The 26,215-nt window shown below is 34.8% G+C and overlaps 1 protein-coding gene across 8 annotated transcripts in view; it reads left to right on the top strand.

Moving 5' to 3' along the window:
* LOC104015164 (sorting nexin-29) overlaps positions 1-26,215 on the top strand; it is a 129,868-nt gene that overhangs the window by 90,005 nt on the left and 13,648 nt on the right. For 4 of the 8 annotated variants that reach the window (XM_087732335.1, XM_087732334.1, XM_087732333.1 and 1 more), the window contains one exon: positions 4,755-4,894. In XM_087732335.1, the coding sequence (XP_087588461.1) occupies positions 4,755-4,894 (140 nt within the window). Of the gene's footprint in view, positions 1-2,610; positions 2,728-4,754; positions 4,895-21,100; positions 21,153-22,033; positions 22,098-26,215 lie in introns of those variants that run through there. The other 4 variants (XM_087732332.1, XM_087732331.1, XR_015698845.1 and 1 more) reach the window with 3 other exon arrangements.

Genomic DNA, 26,215 nt, shown 5'->3' with positions numbered 1-26,215 from the left:
CTTCCCTTTTGTTTTTAAAGTTAGTAAGATTGTAGCCAATTGTTCAAATACCTTCATGGAGAGATTTGTAGAAACAGCATCTAGGGCCTGACTCAGGAAAATGCTTAAAACACGTGGTCCCGACTTGGTCATGGAAGGATCTGGTATGTTCTATATAAGTAATGGAGAAAAACTTAATATAGAACAGTCTGCTTTTTCTGTAATTATTTCAGATTATATATAATTTGTGTCCTATAAACAGTTAAAGCTCTTGAAAGTATAGGAACCAAATATGTATAATGCTGGGTTTAGTGCCATTTTTGGTGTGTGCTTCTGGAAAAAAAAAAAATCAGTGCCACAATTATTCAAATTTATTTTTATAGCCAGATTTGAAAGAACTTACTGGTTTTTGTCCAGAGCTCCTGCTAGTGCTGTTTTTTTTTTAAAAAAGCAACATATGTAGTAAAGGCAAGTAAAATTCATAAAGCATTCCTGCAAATAAAGAGAGGCATTTATGAGGCAAATAAAGATCTTCATTGTGATTTGGATCCCAACTGGTCAAATGACTGGCTCGATTCAAGACACAAGTTTTTTTTCCTTGTTAGAAACAAGACCTGCTATTTATTCATCTTACCCATTCCATTTCTTCTACACATTTTTCTTACCTGAATTTCAGAAAATACCTTTGATCTTTGTAATAATACACATCCATTTTTTTTGAGAGCAGATCTCCTTTTTCAGCCATGTTAGCAGGATCTCTCTTCAGTGAGATCTTGAAAGTGTGCATTTATTTACTGCTCTTACTTTATTTTCCCATACATGCATTTATTTTCCTAAAAATGAAACTATATAATCTAACCTTTAATACTGTGAAAATGTAAGTTTTTTTGCAAAAGTATATGTAGTTGTAATTTTAACAAAATTACTTTGTCCCCACATTACATTCGTATCAAGCATACATAAATCTGCGTATTGAATCTTAGGAGATGATCTTTGCTGTTCCCTGTGTGAATAGATATGCAAGTGTAGATTTGTATTGACAGATACGATCTCATACAATCACCAAAGATACGTACTAAAAGTATTGGGTTTTTTTCACTGATACAAATCCGAATCAAAATCTTTCCCTTTACTTTTTGCTTGTAAATAACAATATCCTTTAGGAGTTGGAATATAAAATACTAACTAGATTTCAGTTGTAGATAATTGGGTCCAATGAAAAGAAACTAACAGTTACCTTTTTATAATTTGAGACTGAAAAAATTGGCCAGGCTTTGAACCAATTCTGGTTTTCTATTGCCAATTATTCTATTTACTATTTTCTGACAAAAAATCTTTATTACTGCAACAACTTGGCAGTAATAACTGGGTGGTAAAATAATCCCTCTTGGTAGCTGACCTGCTGTTGCAAAATGCGTGTTTAGTGATACAGCATAGACCTACAGCTGAGTCATTTTGACCTTGGTTTACATTACTACTGGTAAGGACTTAGTACATGGTTCAGAATTTCATGGTAGATCACTCAGTGTTTGTTTTAGAAATCAAATTTATATCAGGCTAAAAGAGCATTCTTAACTGCTTTCAGGCTGAGATTAATTTCTGATATTTTCTGTATTTCGCTTGAAAAAATTGCAGAAAAATAGCTATATTGTAAGCACTAATTTGATCAGCTGTAAACAGCAAAAATTCATTACCCAAGCATGTTCTGACAGTCTTAATTAGAAAACTGCTTTGTGCCATTATTATCTGTAGTTAATGAGATTCTTTGCAATAACATAAGGGATAGAAAGTACCTACATTCAGCATTTTGCTCCTGTGCTTATAACAAAGTGGTCCTGCCTGTGAAAGAAAATGTATTTATTTAAATACGTGTGCGGTACAGAAGAGACTAAAAGAGTGCAGCTTCTGCTGAAGAGCAAATTCTAACATCATTTAAATGATTTCACTGAAAATACTGTTGTTGAGGATTTGTGACCCAAAAAGGTTAAGAACTGAAAAAGTGCTAATGAATGTGGTACTTGAAAAATGGAGATTTTCCTGGGGGCTTGAAAACATAATTGACAGAAGCGATGAAAGTACAGTCAAGGAAGCGCAGTGGGGATGAGGCCGGTTCTGTGGAATGGCTCTGAGATGGGGCTGTGTCTGCACTGGGAGCAGGCTTGTAGAGCAAAGCAATGCTCCTCCTTCCTCCATTATACCCAGTCAAGTAAGACCGGGGGAGAGGATTATGCCATAACTGAAATGGTCTCACATGCCAAACATCACCGCTACTCATGTGGTTAAAGCTTTCAGAACCACAACCTTTTTCTTCTTTGAGATCTCCTGTGTGCCACACTTTGTCTTCTGCCTCACATGGCTGGTGGTAGCAAATTAGCGTCCCTACCAATGTGACGATGTGATACTTTAAATCCTTTGAGTGGAGAGATGGGAAGACACTATTGTTCCTTGAGCTACTCAAAGAAACCAGTAGGAACAAAAATCTTAGTGACAAGAGGAAAAATAATAAAATTTATGTTAGTCAATCAGTTAATTAGTATTGCACTCCACTTTTATTTATTATTAGCATTCCATTTTATTCTAATATTATGTGTTGCTACATAATAAAATTTTTGCTTTAACGTTTCCCAACAGCTTGTATAGACTTCTGTTCCACACATTTGTCCAGACTTCATCAGTGCAGCGGGGCACGGAGCAAGCTGTTGCTCTGTTCTGTTTGAGTAGTAACTGTACTCAGTTGTGGAGTACTGGGTGAGTGACTCTGCAGAGTGGATTGCATGAACTGTCAGCAATGCAGATTTGTTTTTTAATAAAGTATCAGTTTCCAAGAGTTTTCAGACTTCGTTTCTTCATTTATCAGTAAATCAGTTAACACTAGGATCACTTGCTACACAATTTGTGTGTGTATGTTGCTGAAAAACAATGTGACTGGTAAAAAAGAAATAGGAAACCATACAATACGTATGGTTTTTTTTTATTTTCACACTGATCTGGTATATTACATGTATTAATATAAAACTGGAATGTGAAACAGGACTGTACATCTGTGTAAGTTCATATTTAGAAAACAAAAAAATGAATCTATATATATTTTGGAATTTTGTGAACTTAATTAAACAACAGAAGCACTGCCTAAGTTTTTGAAGCCTTGTAAGTATGAATGTCTTCAGCAATTATAAATGTTACAGCAAGTACAATTACGTGTTAAGTAATCGTATGCAAATAAAAGACGAGCAGAAAATACTTCCTTAAATTATACAAAATGAGGCTATTTTTAGTATTCAGGATTAACTGCCAATATTTGCAAATGTACGTTACTTAGCATTGGTTGCGTTTTTGGTTGTTGGTTTTTTGTTTTGTTTTGTTTTTAATTCTATTAATTTAAATTACTACTTTGAGACATGTCATTCAGCATATTTTCTCATTTTCTTATGTCTCCTAAAAATATTCCTGGTAACTTCTCCTAATGAGAGATAAGAACAGGAAAAAAATGTCAGTAAAGGCTCTAGGAACTCTACAGCAGTCCTCCTGAATTCGAAGGAGCATCCCTGCTTTGCTGATGAGTTAGTCCGTTTTACCTAAGGAAGGAATAATCTTCAGATGCATGCATGGCTTGAACCTTTTTAATACAATGAATTTATTCAGTGTTGTCAAATGTATTTATGGTGTTTTGTGGGAGGGCTGTCATCTTTTTTGTAAGAAACAAGAATTTGTTGCACTGGCTTTTCCTACACAGATAAATAATACTGATTGGATAGACACATTTATAGATAATAGTTTTCCTTTGAGAGCTGTAATTGTCTAATAATAGTATGGGCTTCATGCCTAACGAACATACTCTCACATTTAAACCAGGTGATCAGAACGCCTACATTTCTGAGCTATGGCATACTGGCTGGAGCACAAACCAGCCAGCACCTAATCTCATTGTAAACCTGTTATAGTCTTATGTGAAATGTGTAGACTTTATATTATAGTTCACTGTAATTGCGATCCCTCACAGGAAAACGTTTAAGCTAGAAGTAGGTTACAGGATGCATGGCATTGTGCTGGTTGTTAGACTTTCAATTTCTAAGTCCCTCAGCAGAATGTGGAGTTTATAGAATTATTTTATTTATTGGGGCCAATATAGTATAAAATCCTGAGATCTAAAATACTATAGGAACTTCAGTAAAACATTTTTATGAGAGTTGTGCTGTCTTTAAAAAAGCAATCTACTATATGAAACTCCATCTCAAAATAATAATTTATTAATATAATGATAAAAAAGCTGGAGAAATATTAATCCATTCTGAAGTTTGTGTACCTAACATCTGAAAAGTATGAATTGTGAAGAAATTGTGGGAGTAAGTCAGTATTTCCTCCTGCGAAGACTGGTAATTCTGGATCTCCAAAAGAATCGCCTAAATTGTTATGCCACTGCCTCTGTGCTGCTGTTATGCACTGCCTTTCTAAGACTGTAGTACTTTCTAGAGATCTACTATTAGGAAAAGAATTCTGGTCTATAGAAGAAACGTTCTGCCAAGGAGAGAGAATTCGGCATCCTGTCAGTGGATGTTTTTGTGAAACAGGTTTTTATTAGGTTGCATGAATTTCCTTTATCTCTAAGATGGACAGAGTCAAGGGTTTTTTACATATTGCCAACATATTTTTATAGACATAATAAACATAGATCATCAAAAGATCATATTTTATGCTTATTAGAACTGTATAGTTACATTATAGAATCAAAAAAAATATTCTTTGTGCCATTTATATTTTTTCCTTTCTATTTTTAGGATGCAAAATTTGTGGAAGAGCGACGCAAGCAGCTACAAAATTACCTAAGGAACGTAATGAACAAAATTATTCAAACTGTACCAGAATTCACAGCCAATCCCAAAAAAGAGACTCTTATTCAGCTGATGCCCTTTTTTGTGTAAGTATCTGTCAAGTAGTCAAGAAAATATTAAGCTTTTTTCATCAAAATTTAATTTAAAATATAACATCAACCATCTCCAAAATCTTTAAAACAGTTTGTTGTTGTTTTTTTTTTTAATAGAAGGTTCCTGTTCAAATTATAAGTGCTTTTGTTTTTAAAGGAATTTAAAGGATTATATGACATATATAGTAATTTTGTTTATTTAAATGGTGACTTTGAACAAAAATCACTGTGTAAAGCTTTCAAAAATATCTAAGTGACCTGAAAATCTGCATCCATATGTACCCTTCAAACGTTAGGTGTTCTCGATTTTCTTTTATTTGGCATCTTTCAGTTTTGTTTTGCTTTTGGTTGTGTGGGGTTTGCATTCTTGTTTTTAAATTTATTTTGGGGGATGAGGGTGGGGCACTCTTAGGGTACTCACTAACCAAATTAAAAAGTCAAGCTGTTGAACTCTTTCTAGCTGAATTTTGCAATCTGCTGATGCATGTCCTGATTTCATTAATGTTAATGTTGAATATGTCCAGAAATAGTTTAACACAGATATCTGTTAAGAATCTCAAAACAAACCCTTTGATATACAATCATACAAGGGCTATCATCTGTTAAAATCTTTCCATTTTGCTGTAAACATCATTCTTTACAGTGTTTGTAAAAGATACTTAGAACTATTTAAGAAATAATATTGATGAAAATTTGGTTTTGAAAGTGGTGTTACCTTATTTCTTTCACTAAGAATTTTTCAGTATAATGGGTTTTCAATGCTACACCTGTACAAATTATGTATAGATTGAACACACATTCATAATAAGCCATCATATTAAATTTGCTGTCCACAAGCCTCTGCACAGGGATTGTGCATCCGTGCCTGTGAATCCGCGGATGGATCAATTTGCAGAATTAATGTCTCAGTAGAAGCGTACGTACTTAGCTGTACTATTTGCGTGGCCTTGTGCAGAGTTTCAGGTTTCAAGAAAGCTGTATTTATCAGAAAATGTAATAGATAAATGGAAGAATGCCAAGATGTATTTTGTGGCATTCATATTTTTTCAGTTTTTCCTGGATTTGAAAAAAGCAAAAATCAATTTGATGAGGCATCTTGATTATGTTATCATAAATGCCAAAATGATGTTTGTAGGGACAAACATCTCAAGAGACCTACCTTTTCTGCCTAAGAACCTATTCTGTAGAATTTGGCTAAGAGCTGTAAAGATTGAAGTGGTTTCAAGTCCTTCCAGTTGAGGGGCCCATACGTGGCTTTTTGTTAAGTCATTTTAAAGAAGTTGTCCTTCATGTTGTACTTAATTTTGTTTTTTAAAGAAGAGGGGGGCAAATACAAAACACATTTGCAATTGAATTTTCAGCTCAATAATTTTTGCTCTTCCTGTCCAATTATATTTTATTTTAAGATGGTTAAGTATAGCTGTGTGAAGTAGTGAACTGATAATTTCTTGTCAAATTCATTTCATAACTTACTGCTTTAAATGTAGAGCAGGAAAATAAATTCCAAACAGTGCGCTATTTAAGGTCCCATCTTTTCATTGGCTTGTTATAATTGATTATCCTGACTTCCACAGAGACAAGTGGTAATGCAGAATAACATCTGTAAGTCGAGCCTAGCTGGTTTTTCCTCCTCAACCAGTTTGCTTATGAAAGAAATTCAATTTCAAGCTTTGTGGGGTATAAGATATTTTAATAAATTATGATTATGGTTTCAGGTGTACACCGAGTTGCTGTTTTAATTATCATTACCTCAACAGTACAAGCGGTCAAAAAGATAGCAACACAACTAATCTTAAAATATGACAAAAGCAGGCAATAGTTTCAACCAGGAGGTATTAGATTAGGAAATACTGTGGATACTCTAGTTAGGAATATTAATGTGAAGCTTTGGCCTTAATCACTGGAAAACATATTCATAGTAGCAGTTCATTACTTGAACTGCAATACATTATTTACATGTTTTAACCAAAATTGTTTTGTTTTCAGATATTTATTTAATTTCAATTATTAGAAATTCACTTTTTTAAAAATCTATCATTAATTGTACAATTCAACAGTGACCATACTGTGAGATTATAACTATGAGATAATACAGTACTGATGTAAAAGCAATGACACTACTTTCCAGATGTTTTTTCATCTTAATACACTGTTGTTACAGAAATATTTTATTACAGTATCTTTTTATTCTACTTTGAGAAATTACATTTGAAGAATAGTTTATTTATAATCTCTTAGCCACTTATGTTAAAAACAGGAAGGGAAAACAAATTTCCTCTTATTCCTCAGCGCTAAACAATTAACTTGCTTTCTGATAGTTAATCTCATCTCTTTTATAAGTGTGTGAATAGAATTTAGATCTGATGTTTTTGTTTATTAAACACGTGCCAGGTATGAGGACCTGCACAGGAAAAGATTCAAAATCACAACCCCACGTAATAGGTTCTACTGATGATGCACGAGTCAGAATAAACACCATTACCCTATTCTGCTGATGTAAAAAAAAAACCCAACCAACCAAAACAAAAAAAAACCCAAACAAAAACCCCCAACCCTATTTCTTCGAATAAATGCAATGGGCTGAATGAGATACATACAATTAATTTCACAGAAAGAGCAAAGTTTTATTGAGAAGGCAGCATATTTAAGTAGTCTGTTCTCTCAATATGAGTACAATTTAGTATGTGGGACACTGTGATACAAAATAAAGCAGTCATCTCTAAGGAAATAGATTTGTTCAGGGAGATTTGCTCAAGGAAATTTGCCAACACCATTTGTCAACAATTTGTAAACACCAGTATGATGCACTGCATTGATGCTAACCTTTTTTCAGTATAGCTGTACGATAGGTTGCAAGAAGACTATGTTTATTTTTAGAGGGTTTTTTTTGCATTTGGCAATTTCATAATTCTCAACACATCGCATGAAGCAATGGACTATAGTGGATGCAAGAATATTCTTTGATATCTGGACATTATGGTGAAAAAATTCTGTTCATATGTGTATCTGTGAATTATTTCCTTGGAACTTTTTCTCAAATAGATGCATCAGCATTCTCTTTAGCTAGAGTAGATAGTTCTCTATGGCAATATTAATGGAATTCTGGAAAAGCTTAGCTGTTGAGCCAAATAACTATATACCTCATCTAGAGCAAAGTGGGTTTTAAATGCATTTTTCTACTGAAATATCAGACTCTTCCTCTGCAGCTAGAGCACCAGTATTAAATTAGTATAAAGATCTTTCAGATAATGATAGAAGGAGCACATTTTAGAAAGTATCATCACTGATAGGCTATCATTTGAATTCTCAATGTCCTTTATTTTCTGAGAGCCATGACCTGGCACTGTTGATGAGTAAGAAAAAGCATCTAAAAGAAAATGCATTTCAGTTCCACTTCATATTGCCAGCTTCTCTGGTATTGCTCTTTGTTAATGGATTTTGAGCTTCGTCAACAGGAGATCTTGAACATGCTGGACTCTGTGAAGTGTTATTACATTATTCAGTTGTAACCTTTGTCCCATATGTGCAATTCTTCTGTTTTGTTAGGTTTAATAATATTTTGGTTTAATAATATTTTAATATAAACACTGTAAATACATATAATAATTCTGATATATTTAATTTGTGCTTTATAGCACAAATGTGTTTATAGTTGCTGATTACATCTTTATTAATGAAAGAATTAGCAGTTATACAACATTGAGATATTAGTCATAGAACTGTGCTGTAGAGAGTAGTGATACCTCAGTCTAGGAGAAAAAATTACAGACTTAATATGCATAAAAAGTCTCTAGAGCTTTAGAACTGTCTATTAGGAAGCAATGAAATACAAAAGAAAAAAATAATTATCTGGTCTTAAAGAGTTTCTTTGCACTGCAAAATTAAATGACCACACTTCAGTGTAAAAATGAAAAATCCCATAAAGGTTGTGTCTGATTAGGCATCCTATAGATAGAAATTACAGGGTCAGTTTTAATTAATCACTTTTAAGATCTGATTTAGGTCCTAGAATATGATTATAGTGAACAGAAAATAAGATTAATGTCTCTAAGACTGAATCCACTGATTATTAAATGCTGGAAGGAATATTGCCTAAATTTTTTGTTGTGAGGTTGTTTCTTTGGGGATTTCTCCCGTCCAAGTGCAGTGATTTCATAGAATCAGGCACAGATCTGATGAGGGAAAACATTTTAATTCATTTGTATGAAATAGCCTGCCACTGTTACAAAGAAAGAATTTAATTTTATTTTGAAACTCAGATACAGTTAACAGTTTGCAGTGAAATAATGTGAATCAGTTTGCTAGCATTTCTCTTCATTATTGTATTAAATACTAGTGGTTAATCATGGAAATGTAATTTGTTTTGATTCCTTATGCTGTGAACTGTCATTAATGTATTCTCTCTGTTGTCAGTCTCTATCATTTGTAATCTCAGTTTGTATATTTTTCAATTTTAATGCTACATTAGATCAGTCACAGGTTTGGTCGAATAGTTTCCTTCATAGTCCACTTTCATGTCTTAATACAAAAAAGAGATTCTGGCTCTGCTAAGTTGTCTGTTTACATGCTGAATGACAAAGTCTTTGTAATAATAAAATTGACATCACAAGTTAAATTTTCCACTCCATGCAGAGCAAAACCTAAATCAAGAATTGGCACTGCTGAATTAGATTGCTAAATCTGCTAGCTGGTGAAGGCCTGTCTGTTAATACTTACTTCAATTAACATTTATTTGCACTCGTGATTGGTACATTACAGATAAATAAAACTTGTTATAACAAGTACACTTGTGTTTTAATCACATTCTTATCAATCTATCTGAAAAATATTACACACATTAGCTCTTTGTAAATACATATATAAAAACAGGAGGGATCTCTGGCAACAAGCATCACAATTCTTTGGACCATTTAATTGAGTCTTTCAACGTAAGTCATCGTAATAGGTTATATGATTTCAAGTATGTAAAAATCTAAAAGCTGTAAAAAGTTGTGAAAAGAAACACTAAAATGTTGTGATGTTCCATTTTTCTATCACTGTGGTTTCTGTATCAAATGTCCTAATTTTTTAGAAGATAAAGATGTTCTTCCCATCATCCTCACAAAGTGAAATACAAGAAAAATAAGAAAAAACTTTTTTTGCTGTAAGGGTGATGGAACACCCAAGAGGTTGCCCAGAGATTGTTGACACTCCATCCTCGGAGATTTTAAAGACTTGACAGGACATAGTCCTGGGCAACCTTGTGCAGGCGGATTGGCTAGGTGATCTCCAGAGGTGCCTTCCAACCTCCAAGAGTCTATAAGTTTATGATTCCCCAAAATCTCAACCTGCAACTTTAACCTGAGCCGTGTTTTATATAAACCCTGCACAAAGAAGTATTAGCTGGTCAAACAGGTGTTATATGTGAACAAAAAAAGCCTAAACAGTGTGAAACTACTAAAACATGTACTCCACTTTGTAGCTATGCAATGCTATTCAAATAAGAATACTGCCACTTTATCGTATCTTTTGCTTTGGCAATGCAAATGTTTGGATTAAAATATATGCAAGAATGGTATAAACAGAATTTTGTGTATATTTTCACAGATTACTGTGCTGAGTGTTTTTTTTATCTCGGTTTCTAGGCCAACTACATGTTACAACAGTTTCTAGGTAACTATTAATTATATGTTCTGCTGAGCTGCAGAGCTGGACATTTGTTCTCTTGTGGTAGCTGCTCAAACATAGGCTTTAAAGAAAGCAGAGAATCTGCTCAGTAAAACATCAGAAAAGAGGCTAGAGCAGGTTCTGAGAAACTGTTGTCTGCAGGATGTGTTTGAACACCAGAGGAGTCATCAGTTCTCCGTGATGATTAGAGGATTGTAATGTTCAAAAAATATGTTGTCTTCATTTCGCTGGATGACATTACTGGCAACATATTTGGTAGCAAAAGTTGTGTACTTAGGTGCTTTGTATCAGTTGTCTTTGAGTCACCAAGATAAATTGTAGTAAAAAAATCACTATTTCTACCTCTCTTTCTCATTTTGTATATGCTTCCTCCCTCCTGGAACGTAAAGTTATGAGAAGTGCGGTAGAGAGATACAGGTTCCAACTGACAGGCAAATTTCAGTACCAACCAATCAGCCACTCAAAGAAAAAAAAAAAAAAAAAGTTGCCCTGGAAATATTCCTCTAAGATTTATTTAGCACTAAACAGTATATAAAGCTAAGTATCTGCTTTTGGTCTTGTAGACCACAAAGTTAAAATAATGTGGAATAGATGTTTGTTCTTAGTGGGTTGAAGAATTTTGGTTTGGATTGGATTTTGGGGTTTTTCTTATCATCTCAATTTCAGTTGCAATTGTCAGTATGTCATTGAGAACATTTAAATGTCTATATTAAAGTTATGAGAGGTAAAAAGAATGTTAACTTCTATACAATAGCATTGCTAGTATTAAAATATTGCTTTCAAGCATAAATGAAATAAATCTTTTAAGAAAATTATTGTGAGGTTCTTATGGATGTTGTATCTCGGAGTTCAACTTAAAGAAATTGAAAACTGACCCTACAAGTCAGTTAACAAGTTAACTACCAACCAGTCTTACCAGTTGTATTTCATTCAACAGCTTCATCTCTCAACAAGGGATAGTTTACTACACAGCAGATAGGGGCACTGTTTAAGTATAAGGAATGAACTAAAACCTCTTCACAGAAGCATTTGTGGAATATTATTTTAAATAAGATCTTTGAACACATAGATATTAATATATTTATGGATAAAGGTAGAGGAGAAAAACTTTTTAAAACAGTGCTTTTACTGTGGTCTCGGCCAGTGACAGTACTGAGATGAGGTTTTCTTGAACTAATAAAAATTTTAAAGGCATTTTATGTTTACCAATTTCTCTGTTTGCAGGACTTTAAATCTCAGTCTTGAATAAGGTGGAAAATGTTTTTGTAATCTTATTCTGCTCATGTCACGTTCTAATGTTCTCTGTCTTATTTTATGATTTATAAGAAATCAGTTTTATAGCTACAAAGAGGTTTCTAAAATATTCTAATTATTTCCACCCTTTAGGACTTGCTTAGCTGGACTGATAGTACTGTATTTATAGCAGCAGTATAGCTCTTACTTAGCTAGTCTTTCTGGATGAAAAGCTACAAAAGATGATTCTCTGAAAAAGCAAAATAATTCTAAAGTCTGTTTCTCTAGCATGTAAACAAAATAGCAGAAATGATAGTTAATACAGAATTTATGCATTGAATGAATGGAGTCCGTACTCTTATTTGAATTCCATACTATCTATATATAACATAAATAAGCAAAAACCTACACATGTACACACATCTATATCAACCCAGCAGTGAATGTTTTTGTTTTATAATTTTATTCTGCAGAAAAAGTTAGCTTGGAATATTTTCAGGTATTGATATGACTATTTGTACGTGAGTGCTGAACGCTCATTGAGTTGATTCCTTTGACATCCATGTAGTTAGGGTATGGTTATATATTTAGTTAGTTAGGCATTGGATCAGTTATGTATGAATATGTGGTGTTCAGTTACAGGTGTGTTTTGGGAAATACTAGTAACATGATTTTTATCCTGAATTTTTGTTTTGCACATTCTATAACACATGTTGGGTCTGCAGTTGCAGCCCAGAAGTTCTTGGGGCAATTGGAAATGAGACAGCAAAATTGTCCTGTCTGTTCAATTTGCAGTGTATGTGGTGCCAGTATTCTGCTGTTAGTGCATTGTCAGATAAACAGTAAGATTAAAAGCAAACAAACAAGCACTCCCTGAAATACTGCACAACAATATCGATGCAAAGTAAGGAAGTTTTAAATGCAATTTTGAATAGGTTAATTTCTCAAAAATGAGTTGGTGATGGCATGGCACTTCTTAAAGCTATTAGTGTACACATCTGTGCCTTCTAATAGCGTAAATGACAGTATACAGCTAATGCATCCTAAAGTATTGTGGCTAGTGGCCAGATTTTTACCTGATTGCATCCTTGGAAGTGGCAGCTTGTGTTATCAGCTTGGCACTGAATGACTTCAGTATCTCTTTAACAGATCTCAGTTATGTTCTATAGCAGTAAGTAAGCACTCTGATAGAGAGGAATATAATTTACATGAACAAACTGGGAATAACATTTGCTTAAATATGTGACTTTTAATTAGTAAAGCACTTCCTAATGCCTGAAACACTAATCAAACTAATTTATTGCTATGTTAATTGATTCATCTACTTATAAAAATGTGTAGAGACATTACACAATATTTATCTTTCAATAGAACTGTGTTGCCAAGCACTGATGATTGTTCAAGTAAAAATATCTTAGATATCTAAAATTTGATTAGCATGTTCAGATACTGGAGAAAGTTCCATTGCAAAAATGTGCTATTCTTCTGTGGAATTTTTGCTGATGATAGAATTGAAATATTTGGAGTGGATTGTTCTTAACACACATATCGTTGTCTCACTGTTATTCTTGGTTTCTGCATTCCTCGCTTTGTAACTGACAGTTTTGGTTTTAGTCTCTCATAACCTATGAGGCTTGATATCAAACTTTAAAAAAGCATCATGCCTGTTTTGATCTAATTGAAATGTGAAGGAGTAGGGCAAAAATTGTTTGGTCAAAGTATATGAGAATTCATACTTTAATCTCTTTTCCTTCTGCAAGAATTGTATTATGATGTTACATTGTCTTTTATTTTGTGTTTTGGCACGTATCGACAGTGAAGATGTGTATTACATGGCATTCTGCAAATGTGTTAAATTTTCCTTTCCCTGCTCTGAGTCGTTGAGAGGGTTTATGAATGTTAGAGGAAAATGAGGAAGGAAAAAATATATCAGGAGGAGTAGAAACAGTAATAAAGAGGGCAAGAATATGCAGGGAGAGACAGACACAGGATTTAACAGCTTAATGTTAAAAGGAAGATGGGTTGAATATTGTAAGGAAGTACTGAGAAATACTGGTACTTGAGGATTGCTAGAAGCATTTGGCTTTATAAAGCTAGTTTTATCCAAACAAATGAAGATGATGTTACGGTTGTAGTTTTTGATTTTACAAGTCATCTGTCTGGGATTTGACAGGTTATTTGTGAAATAATTAAAACTTTGATCCTGACTTAAAATATAGGACACCAAAAACTTGACTAGTCATTAGAAAAGTGTGTCAAGTCTGTCAGACAGTATTTGTTGCAACTCTGCTACTCCTCTCCATGGGGTAAAGACCTGCCCTGCATCCTCCTATTTTGTTCAGACCTAAGGCTTGCAAAATTATTTATTACCAGTGGTTCATCTTTTTAAATGGTCCGAATAAATGCTAACGTCTGTAATTTGAGCTAGGAAAAGGCAATTATCTGTGGAAGATGGTTGCCTCCATAATGCAAACTATAGCATAGTTTTATTCTATTGTGTGTGAAAAACATTGCAGGAGAGTTAAGGAAGCTCTGGTTTAGCTTGAGTACATAATTGACCAACCCTTAGGTTATCCTTAAGGATTTTTCCTGACATGTCAGTTAAGAGTGTGTGTATAGAAAAACACTCCCTTGAAATACTTACGGAAGATGCCACCTATGCTGGGAAGAATTTTGTATTGCATCTGTATTGTATCTATATTTGTATCTGTACTGGCAAGAAATTTTATTTGCTCTTCTCTCTTTTGATCCCAAGGGGCAGTTTGCAGTACAGAGATGCCATTAAAAGTATTGTAGAGAAAAAAGCTCCTTAACCTGATTTGTGATCAGAGCAATGATATATCCAAATTTGTGTTCATGTTCCCTGTGTTCCCCCTCTCCTCTGCCCTGCTTATAGTGTGGCATTCTCTAACTATTTCATGTTTGGCAGAATTGACATCTTTCCAATCAATCTTTTTTCAATGTGCGATTTTCTTTTGATAACCGTTCTGAGGTTATACACATTCCAGCCAAAGAGTTTTCAGTCCATGATGTCCTAATTGCAGGGTAGTTATTACGGCGATACAATTAGCAGCCTTCACAGCCTTCAGACAGTTGCTGTAGATGGAGATATATTCCAAATACCCATCAGCACTCAAGATATCTGCCGACTTCAACTTGGTTCTGCTGTTAGTAGTTTCACAGAAGTTAGCAGTCAAGTGATCACTCACTAGAGCTTAAATGACAATTTCTAGTCAGGAAGAATGTTATGTATAGTTACTAATGATTTACGGGAGGCACATAGAATTATCAGCGAGATCTGCTTTACATACAAATGTTGTAATCCTTTACATTTCAGATCAAAATTTAAGCAAAGTGAAAATTTGGAGACAGAATATATGTTTTCATGTTTTTAAAACTAGTTTTGTAGTTGTTAATCTTTTTCTCAATTGTTAAAGCAAAAAGGACTAGAAACTCTGTTTGGTTTTCTTAGTTCTTTATTCCTCTCAGCTGCATTTCTATAGGTTGTATTTCTTTTTCCAGCAGTCTTATTAAGAGAAATTTGTCAGTGCCCAATGTAAATAGGTTTTATTCAGGTGAAAGAATCTGTTTATGTGCACATCTCTGACTCCTGCCCGCCTGCTTTCTTGCTCTTGCACACACTTTCTTGCTGTCACTTGCGTTTTCTCAGTCCTTCGCTTTTAAGGCAGTACTGAGCCAGAAGTGTTTCGGTATTCAATGTAAGTACAATTGAAAACACTTCCTCCTGCTAATTGTGGGTAATAGTGAAAGTGTTACAGAAACACGTCCTTCTAAACTCACCCTGATGAAACACCTCAGTGTTGTATTGTTCTAGGACTAAGACACCTGAAAGAAAAGGCGTTTGTCATTTGTTTGCCTTGCTGTGATCTCAGTAAAGCTGGTATGTCATACAGCAACTCCATAATATTGAAGGTTTTTATGTATTGTATTTATTGCCTCATTACTGAGTCTTGCCATTAAAAAAAACCAAAACAACTTCACTTTCAAATAGTACGATTCTTACACTGATTACCATCTTAATAAAGACAGTGAGACTTGCTCTGCAAAGTTAATTGCTACAAATTGTTCAACAGGCCTCACAAATAGGTATTTATGAGCATATTTCCATCAAGTAGATTTTTGTCATGCTTCTTTGTATTCAAAGTGACCTTTACAGTGCTCATGAGAAGACTAAGTTAGTGTATTCTGTACTAGAAGTGAATACTCTCCAGTCACTACTGGAAGCATTTGAAGGCTTGTGATCTTTTACAGTTGCCTTAGAATAAACTCTTGTTTAATGCTGCCTGAGGAAATAAGAATGTTAAAACAGGCAGTAGTGGTATTTTGTGTCTAAAATTGTTGAAACAAATGAGGGAGAGGGTATGGTATGGTATTTCTTTTACATGCATAGAAATGTACAAGAAATGTTCTCCATTGCATGCTTTAAAAGAATGGGGCCAAAATTTAAAGCAAGTAGATAGGCAGTAACAGTCAAAAAGCACTTTATGTTGCTGTTGGTAGGTAATTGGTGTATAACAGTTTCCTTTATAAACACACAACTTTTAAAGCTCTGAAACAAATGGAAATTATGTGGAACAAAGCCATGTTCAGTGTCACAGCAAACTTCGGTGCTGTGCAAAATGAACTTTTAATTGTGCTGTGCATTTTCTGATGGGTCTATTTCCATCTGTCTTTTGTAAATAATAAAAATGGCTCTAAGAGTTAGTGAAAATGCCAGATTTGCCTACCATGAAAATATGAAATTATCAATTTACCTATTTTTTTTTTCATTTAACACCTTTATAACATGCAGAAATAGTTTAATGTCACTTCAAGTCCCTTTTATTACTCTTGATTATGCCTAGTTCCCAGTTTGTACCCGGTGATTACTTTGCATAACCATCTTTCTTAGTCTAGGAAACTCGGGTCAAGATGGGTTGCTGGTCAGTTTAACTAAGGAACTGGTTGGATCAAGATGCTTTTGAATCTTTTTTTGGCTGGGCCCCAGGAATTGTATCATCACTTTCTGTCATTTTCCCTCCCAGTTAACAGGCTTAGTAATGAAAGATCATTCTGAGAGAAGAGTCGTCATTCTCAGTAGTGTTTACTTCTTCCTTTTCATCTTCCTCTTTTACTGCTTGCTAATAAACTCAGCAAGTCGTTAGCAAGAGACAGGCTTTCTAAACTGTGCAGTTTATGTCCCTAACATGCCTAACTTGTAGCAGCACAAGAAGAGGTTATGATTTTTCTCACAGAAGAACACACATCGAGTTGAAGTTTTATGTCATTACAGCAGTGATCCTGTTTCCCTGGTACCAAGCAAGTCACATGCACCCTCTGTCTCTATTCAGGCATTTCTGCACTGCAGCACGTGTTTCTGAAATCGGTAGCAAAGAATGGGCTCTAGAGCAAGTAAAGTAAGTTTCAGTTTTGAGGCTGGGCAAAATAGGGAGAATACCTTTATAATTCTCTGCTTTACTTTGCAAGCAACATAAAATTAAACCAGAAAAGAGACTTGCAATAATATATTTTTAATCTCTGCCATCCCTGTTTTTCTGTCTTATAGTTCTCAGCTCTTATTTTAAATTCACATATCTGTCAATGAGGTAGTAATATAACAACAAATTGTAATGTGGAGTACTCAAAAGTACAGGTTAACTTACACCAATAAAGTCAAATCTTTAATATGTTTCAGAATTAAAGCAAAATGGCTGAGATTGTAAATTATCTTGGACAAAAACAAGTTAGTCGGAAGACTGATGCATTTGAGCACCAGTTCTTGATATCCAGCAATGAGTAGTCACAGATAGGAAAAATGTTGTGGAATAGGAAAGGGGTTGTTTGTGTCTCACTTCTGCAAGTGACTGTGACTCATAAGACTCTGCACCACCTTCCCTGTGTTTGAAAATTCTTGCTTCTGTGGCTTCTATCTTTTTTTTTTTTGTGAAAGAGGTTTCTTTCTGCTTCTTGTGGTTGGAAAGTTTAGTTCTTCCTTGAAGGTCAGGTTGGGTTTTTTTCTCAGTTCTCGTGGCAGCAGTGAGAACTCCTTTGAAGTCCAGTTGTAAAAAACTCAATTAGCTGTCCGTTTTCTCTGCTGAGATTTTTACAGCAAACATTAGCCCAGTAGCTGAGAATAATGCTGCTTAAGACTATAAATTGTAAAATGTAAGATATAACTACCATCCATTCCCAAATATATCTTACACAGATGTGAAGTCAATTTGTGGAGCAAGACAGATATTTAAAATACATGTGGAGATCACTTGTTATTTTGGTAGAAAGAGGTAACTAGTAAGTTTTTAGACATCCAGCCATTGCACTGAGAGAATATATAAAAACCCTTTGCAGAATTCTGTAGTTCAGGGTCTAAATGCGAATCAACTCATTTTCTGTTGCCCATCAACAAAAACACATCATTCCTATCAGGATACTTACTACTGCATATCTCCTTAACTGGCAAGTATTTGCCAAGGTGGATTTGGTTAGCTAAATCATAAACTATTTCTAATTATAAACACACACAGAAAAAATTGTACTTCTATTTTTTCCATAAGTAATTCATAAACAATAGATGCAATATTCTTTAAAGCTGCTTATGCCAGTTTCGTATCTGGAACAAATTTTTGCATCCTAGGAAAAGTGGCATACTAGACATGCCAATATAATGAAGTGTGCAGTGCTTCAAAGTACCTTCCTCATTCTTGATAGGATGAGAGCATTTTTCTATGGAAGAAGGTATTGAACAATCAGTTTACCTTTTTTTTTTCTTTCAGCAATGTTGACAGCCATCTTGAAACCTTTTCTTTGTAATGTGGCATGATTTTCCTAAGTGAATAAACGAATAAAGTTGTTCTTGTCAGGCTAGCCATGTGTTAGCTTTACCTGCTGTTCAAAGACAGAATTAATGTGTATTTCTTGCAAGCATTGTAGTTTCATACCAATATGCTCACTTTACCCTCTTTTTACTGTCTGTCGGCACTGGTTAATATATATAATGACATGTAGGAACAGAATTTATCCTAAGAAAGTGTCATTATCATAATATGTTAGGGTGCACAGCACAGCGTCTAGGTTCTAGTTTAAATTAATCTAACAATAGTGCATAAAAGCAGACAAGTCCAGATTGCAACAGTAGGCAGTTGTTCACTGGAGTCGTTCTCTTAACTGGAGTGACTTGTCCAGTAAGAACTTTCAGTGAGGTTTACAGCCTGGAGAAGTGTACTAAAAATACCTTATCTGGTAGTTTTCAGAAACTATATTTTGGAACAGTAGAATAAAAATGGCTCAAAGACTCAGCAGGATTTCCTCACAAAGCTTGGGCGTCGCGCTCTGATTGAGGACTGGGTGACTGAAAACCTGAGAGAGTCAACAGGGAGTTGAGGTCTATATTGTAACAAAGAAAATGTGAAATGAGGGCAAACTGAAACATGAAATAGGTGAATTGATTTGAAAGAGAGAACTTGATAGGGAAGTTGTTAATGCAGGAGAGAATTGGTTTAGATGGGGAGCTGTGAGAATGTCGACTTCTGGGCAACAGAGGTTTGACTCAGCTAGGTAGGATCAGCTCAGCACAGGAGTTTGCTGAGAGAAGAATTAGGCATAAAGAGAAGAGAAGCAACCAATAGCTGGGAGAGTACTGGGTAATGAACTGTGTTGTGGCTGTTGACGTGAATTAATAAAGAAAAAAAAAAAACTGGAGAAGGTGGGGAATGAACGAATAAATGAGTAGAGTAAGAGTAGAGGAGTGCTATTAAAAGGAACAGAAGCAAGAGACTGAATGAGACAGTTTGGACTGAATGAAGAGAATGCATGTGAAAATGAAGTGAAAAAGAAAGATGATGGGAAAGAATGAAAAGAAGGAAACATGGAAACACTCTCTTCTGTGGGATTTATTTTCCTGGACTGGGTTTTGTGCACACAGAAAAGAAACCATTTCATTAGAAATTATTGAGATTTGCTTTCATTTATTGAAATGGCAATGCTGAAGTAGCAACAAAAGAGGAGATGCACCATAGGCATAGTACTTTTACTTAAACACTATGTAGAAGGTATTTTGTCTTTCCTTTGAAAATAAGCCTTGAAAAAAATATATGCAGGTGATTCTGGTATTTTAAAAGATTCTTATTGAGTATAAAGATTCAACTCCACCTGGGATCTTGGTATGAGAAGGTCTGGTGCAATGAATATTCTGCATTCAGTTGTTACCCCATGTACAGAGCAAAGTAAATGACTGGCAAGAAGAGATTTCTCTACTTTGTAAGTGTGCCCAGCTTGGTGATCATTCCGTGTACCTGTTCTCTGGGTACTGGGACAAAACTTTGTCTTTCTTCCTTTAATCCTCAGATCTATAAACTCTCATTCTCTTCTCTTACCCTGAATATATTTTTGCGAAGTGCCTTTTTTCTTCACCTAGCAAATAATTTAACTTCATTTTTAACTAAGGAATGACAGCTTTTTAAGTTGATAATTTTATAAGGATGATCCTCATTTTTTCAGAATATCGGCCTTGTTACAGCTAGGCCAAATTATATTCACCAATTGCAGCTAACATGGCTTAAGTCACATTTAGCTTTCATACTTCTAGTTTTAACTCTTTTCCAACGGTGTTAAACATATCCTGATTACACAAGCTAAGATGAGAGTTAATGAGATTATAGCATCACCAATAACAGGCAACTAAAAGCCAAGCTGTTGAACTGAATTTTATTCCGAGTATTTGAAGTTCTTTTTATTTAATATTTTTCTGCCTCCAATGAAGAAAATACTTTTGCATTTAACTAAAAATAAAATTTCTAAAATGCTGCCATGCATATTTTAGGCTTCTGGGGAAACTTTCAGCATAATTTAGGATGTCTAGATGTAAAATTCCACTTTTTTTTTTTTTTAGTACTAGAAACTTAGAAGACATTTGCTTGTGCGTTTTCCATCTTCTGTAACTTCATCGTTTGCATACTTTTAAATCAATTTTTGCTCATGTAAGCATTCAGTAGACTAAGGTAATTTATGTGTTGATTTTTTTTTTCCATGCAGCAGTATATATACACTACTTGTCCTGAAACCATAGAATCCATATCTGTATTTGCTCAGTAAGAAACATTTTCCTTGTACAGTTCTAAAACTTTGTTGTCTCTGTTTGTTGGTCTCAATATACTGTAAGTGGATATACAAAATTATGAAATGTCCATGTGTGGGGCATATGTGCTTCCTCACAAAATTAAATCTAAATGGCAAATTTAATATGATTTAAAATACCGACATTTGTGGTATCATCTGTATCAGGCTATTGTGCTCATCTTCTAGGCCTAAGGTATGAACTCTGTGGAAGAATATAGGAACTGAAACACTTGCCTAGGTAAGCTAACCAGCAACTCTTCCAGATGCAATAATATGGTTGATTTTGACCATATTTGTATCTCTGAGTCATTGCGGCATTCTGTCACTCTTTCAGTTGTGTGCACCGCTCAGTCTATGCACGTTGCGTAGCTCAGCCAGGCTTGCCCAGAGCCTCAACCTCTGCCTGTCAACTCAATTTACCAGTTTCTCACTGTTAAATTAAGTCTCACTGAGAGCTTGAGATAGGTGTATTCTCAGTTCAGCAGGCTCTGCAGTGGGTTAATATGCTATTTGTCTCCAGGTGGAATGCCTTAGTGTTACAGTTAAATCTTGGCTAAAACAAATGCATGTTTTAGTTCTTATACAAAATGATAATCAAGAGTTGCAAAGTATAACCATGAAAATAGTAAAATACAAAACAATGTACATAAGACTGCTTTCCATTAACCTCCTAGTCTGCATCTGATTAGTAACAGTTGTAAAATAATGACATGGGAAATTTTTACATGTGAAAGAGATTGACGTATCTAGAAGATTGATAAAAACTTTTCTTGTAAGCACATGCGATGTGTTTCTACTTGAATAGCTAAGAAATCTTACAGAGCATTTCCTTTCTTCCTTCCCTTCACATAACAGCAATTATCAAAGTTTCAGATTGTTTTGTATTCATTAACAAGTATACATGATTTGTAAAGGAAGCTAAGTCTAATACTCTTGTTTGCAATTGTTATTTCTTTTTACAATGTAAAACAGTGTCTGGCATGATTACTTCAGTAGGATTCTTTAAAAAAAAATGCTCCAATAATACACCTGATTTAATGAAAAGGTTTTATTTTCTATGTATTTTCCTAAATTCTCTAGTAAATGAGACTAGACATTTCTGGACGCTTTATTTCCTAGTTATCCTCTCTGTCCAGAAGGATTTGCCCCATTATTCTGCTGGAGCTGACTTCCAGGGGAGGAGAGCACAGAGGAGTTCGCAACTCAATCAATAGTTGAGAACGTGCTAAAACATTGGGATTGTAAGCAAGTGCAGATGCCTGAATGTTTCTGCTGTCCCTACTGTATGATGGTGCCTACCTTCCAACATGTGGGAGCTCTTATGCTTTAAACTACCAAAGCTGTATCTTTCTGTCCTTTTTCAATCAAATTCCTAAATATTAATATAATGTTTTAAAAGGGGCACAGAATTTTCAATATAAAAGGTCTACAAGCGTATAGAATATTATGTTACATCCCAATACATATTTTTATGTAGCATCCAAGTCATCAAAGAGCACCAGACTGGGCAAAAAAATCAAAGTGAATATTTTTATTTGACATGAAGATCATTTTTTCTCGGTATAATTTTTTAAACTATTCAGCAGGTGAGAATACACTAAATTGTCTCTATAGTGACAGGTACTAGAATGAATACATAGTGGTAAATGTGGATGATAAGAGCAATTTATTGTTCAGGACTGTTTCAGATACCTCACTGCTTCAAGTGTCACATGTGTACACCCCACAGCTATCTCTGATATATCTGAATAATGTTCTTTTCACAAAATTTGCTCTTCTTGAGCCAGTTTCCTGCCCGCTAAGTTACATTGCCTCCTGGTTAGTAGAATCTGATATCAGACTTCACGACAATTATAAACCTAGAGCACTGATACCCACTTAGTTACCCTTGTTTGCCATGGCAGTAATATTGTCTAAGAATACAAGTTAAACAAGACCACCCTTGCCCAGATCTACGTGAATTCCCTGTAATGAAATTGTGGCTTTCAAAGCTCACTTTTTGGCCTACTAAATCCTGCAAAATAGTTTGTAATGTTTATTCTACAGCTGCACTTAAACTAGCTGATCTATAATTGCTTGTTACGTTTCTCTTTATGGAGATTATTTGAAGAAAATTGCCAGCTTTAGATACTCAAAGTCAAATATAAGCATATGTAGCTGAAGACTGCATAACAGCTAGTTCAGGGGATGTATTTTGAAAACTTCTAGGTAGGGGAAGGGAACCATCTGCAGGTCTCTCACAGAAAATAAGTGTACCACCAAAAAGCGTTCTGGAAACTCCTATAAACATGTTTTGTAAGAAGCCATCTGGTCAGTCAGAACAAGTAATGTGCAAGTGCAGATGGATATGAGAGCTCTGGCATCCATAACCCTTAGTTACCATTCATGATCTTCAAAGAAATGCCTTAGAGGAGACCCCTTTTGAAGATATGTTATTCAACTGTGTACAGCAATAGCTTGAACGCTCCAAAATCTGATCTCTTTTTTGGAATGGCAGAGTACTGGAAAAGCCCATGAAATTTCCAGAAAGAGAAATTTTCAGTTAAATTCTCCATACAGATGAAAGCAGATTTCAGGTAGGTAGTGTAGCATGAGGGCTTTGAGTAAATGGGATTGTGTACTTTCTTTATTGACAAGTTCTCATAGCCCAAATCACTTTTAGTGATTTTTTTTTTTTTAATTAGAATTTGAAATGTACAACTGAAGAGGGAAGTATTTATTTAAATATATGTTCACAAAATGAAGAGAAACTGATTAATGGAACTGAAAAAAACCAAACCAAATAATCTCTTATTTATATTTATATTGTATTTATAATATATTTGGGAGCTGCATACCATGCAACCGTGGCACTTTAAGTGGTTTTTGAAGCCATACTATTCTAACACAGGGTGAGGTTATTTCTACTCCTGACTTTCTTCAATGTATTGAAAGGAACTTAGGGGCTTCTGACTTACTTTAAGCAGTCTGCATCGCAAAATATGTCACTTAAAACCATGCTAGCCTGGCCTGGGTGACATCACCTGGACAAAACTCAGTCTGGAGATCCATGAGAAGTTCAAATCTCTACTTAGAAAAATAGTATGTAGAGTCATGAAACTGATAGACACAGTTTATAACAGGTAACTTCAGGTACAAACAACAGTGGCTTAAATTTAGAGTGTATGTTCAAGAGAAAGTCTTTGACTTGCCATTTGCAGCTTGAATTCTATTAAAAGAGAACCTCGATAAGATATTTGTAAACAACGCAGACCATCTAAAAAAATCACTTTTAATCCAAGACTTGCTAAAATGTGGAAGAATGGAATAACTCACAAACCAATAAGTGTGTATTCGACAGACAAAGGCAGCACTCTCCAGTGAGAGTGTGATTTAGTGGATTTATTGTTTAGGAACCAGGGTCTGAGTACCTTGACCTAAGAGGTTAGCTGTAGCTCCTTTCAATCAGGGCAATAGGACTCTCAAACATGAGTTTATGATATTTGCTACAGATCTCCTAAAATGTCAGTGTCTCAGTTCAGTTGCCCTTGAGGAATCTGTTAGGGAGGAAAAAAAAAGGCGGGGGGAATAAGTATTGAAAGTACACTGTTCTTTAAATCAGAACGCGTGTGTGCAAATATACTCACGTACGTAAATTTTACATAATTACTAGAATGGCAGATTTTATTTTTAATTTGCTAATGAAACAACATTACTTTAAAATTTTTCTCTCTTGATGTAATTTTTAGATTTGGAGTATTGCAAGAAAACCTATTCTGTAATGCTACTTCACTGGGAATAAAACCAAAGATTAAGTTTAATTACTTTTCCACAGTGGAAAACATTTTGAGGAGTGAAAGAGGCTTTGCTTAGAGGTGGATATATAAGCTTTATTCCTGTCTTTTACTATATGAAACAGTAAGGAATACTCATGAAAATGTGCTTTAGAAAAATCTGCTTATACATCTTGTATTGCAGTCTTCCAGTGCTTATTCATACTCCTTTCTGTGACACACTGACAGTAATGGATAAATGGATGCATCCATTCAAATACATGAAGCAAATAATCTTCATAAGGGAGGTACCTTTGTACTTGTGCGTGTACTTAGCTTTAATCCAGACCACAACAAGTTTGTTTATGCCTAACTGCACAGTTTTTCAAGAGGAGGTGGGTTACTTCTTTTCCTCATTTGAACTTGTATTGAAAAATATTTCAGCAGCCGTCAGTTTCTCGTGTGAAAACAACATGAGTTAGCTATAGGCCATCACTGAAATTCAAAACATCCTACAGAAGCTTTGTTAATCTGCCAGCTATAAACATAGTCCATTCAATTCTGTTGTATATCAGGTGCTATTTTTGTGGTGCATTTTTAATATGTTTGGCACTTCTGTGGGGATAGTGGAGTCCATGAACAGTTAGCTGAAGGATTCTAGAATTACTTGGTGTAATTATAAGCGCTCATCTATTAATAACAAGAATTAGTGGTATGCATTCATACTTCCCTGCCATATCACCTCACCTCATTAACAAATGAGTAAAGACAGTGATTGTTGCTAGTTTTTTTAGGAATGTCCTTTAGACTGCTTCAGAGGTCTCCAAATACGTTCTCTGTAGGTACAAATTAGGCCAAATGTCAGTTCAGAAATGCAAAATGACCTGAACTGTTGAGGTCTGTGCAGAAATAATAGAGGTAGCTTCATCACGCAGTTCTGGTTCATCTGCAGCACGCAGAGATTGCACAGATACCCTCTGCATGCTTGTTCCACTTACTGTTGCAGTGTGGCCCTGACCCGGGGACAACGTGACAGGAGTACTTTGCGTATTTACAACATAGGTCTAAGTATAACATCAGGCTATTCTTGTCTCTGATAATGTAGTCAGAAGAGCTGCAGATTTCCTAATGCAGATCTGCTTTGTAGCGAAACAAGCTTCTTCAGTTTACTCTTGCTAAAATAACCCAATTTTAGACAATTACAGGAAGGATTAGTACTGGGATGGCCGATTTCACCATCTCCAAGAGCAGACCAGAGTAATTTTGTCTTCACATCTTCACATATTAATTACACAGTCCCCCAGAGTTTGATTATACCAACAGCAGTATGAAGGTTTATTTTTTGATTAAGATTTTAAAAGAGTAACACTTAAGAGTTTATTAAAACACATGATATGTGGTAAGAAAGAGAACCACTAATATGCAGGCATTGCGGTTCACTGCAGAGAGCGTTAGAAGTCTGTGCCTTGTAAACAGCCTGCCACTGCAAAAAGTGAGCCAAAGGGCCCATTTCTTACTATTCCATGTCTATTTTAACTCTGAAATCTTG

Source organism: Nipponia nippon, unplaced genomic scaffold (genome assembly GCF_047370975.1).
Source record: "Nipponia nippon isolate SJK-2023a ecotype South Korea unplaced genomic scaffold, ASM4737097v1 scaffold_5, whole genome shotgun sequence".
Classification (NCBI taxonomy): Eukaryota; Metazoa; Chordata; class Aves; order Pelecaniformes; family Threskiornithidae; genus Nipponia; species Nipponia nippon.
Note: the sequence above shows the minus strand (reverse complement) of the source record. Positions and strands in the feature narration are given on the sequence as shown.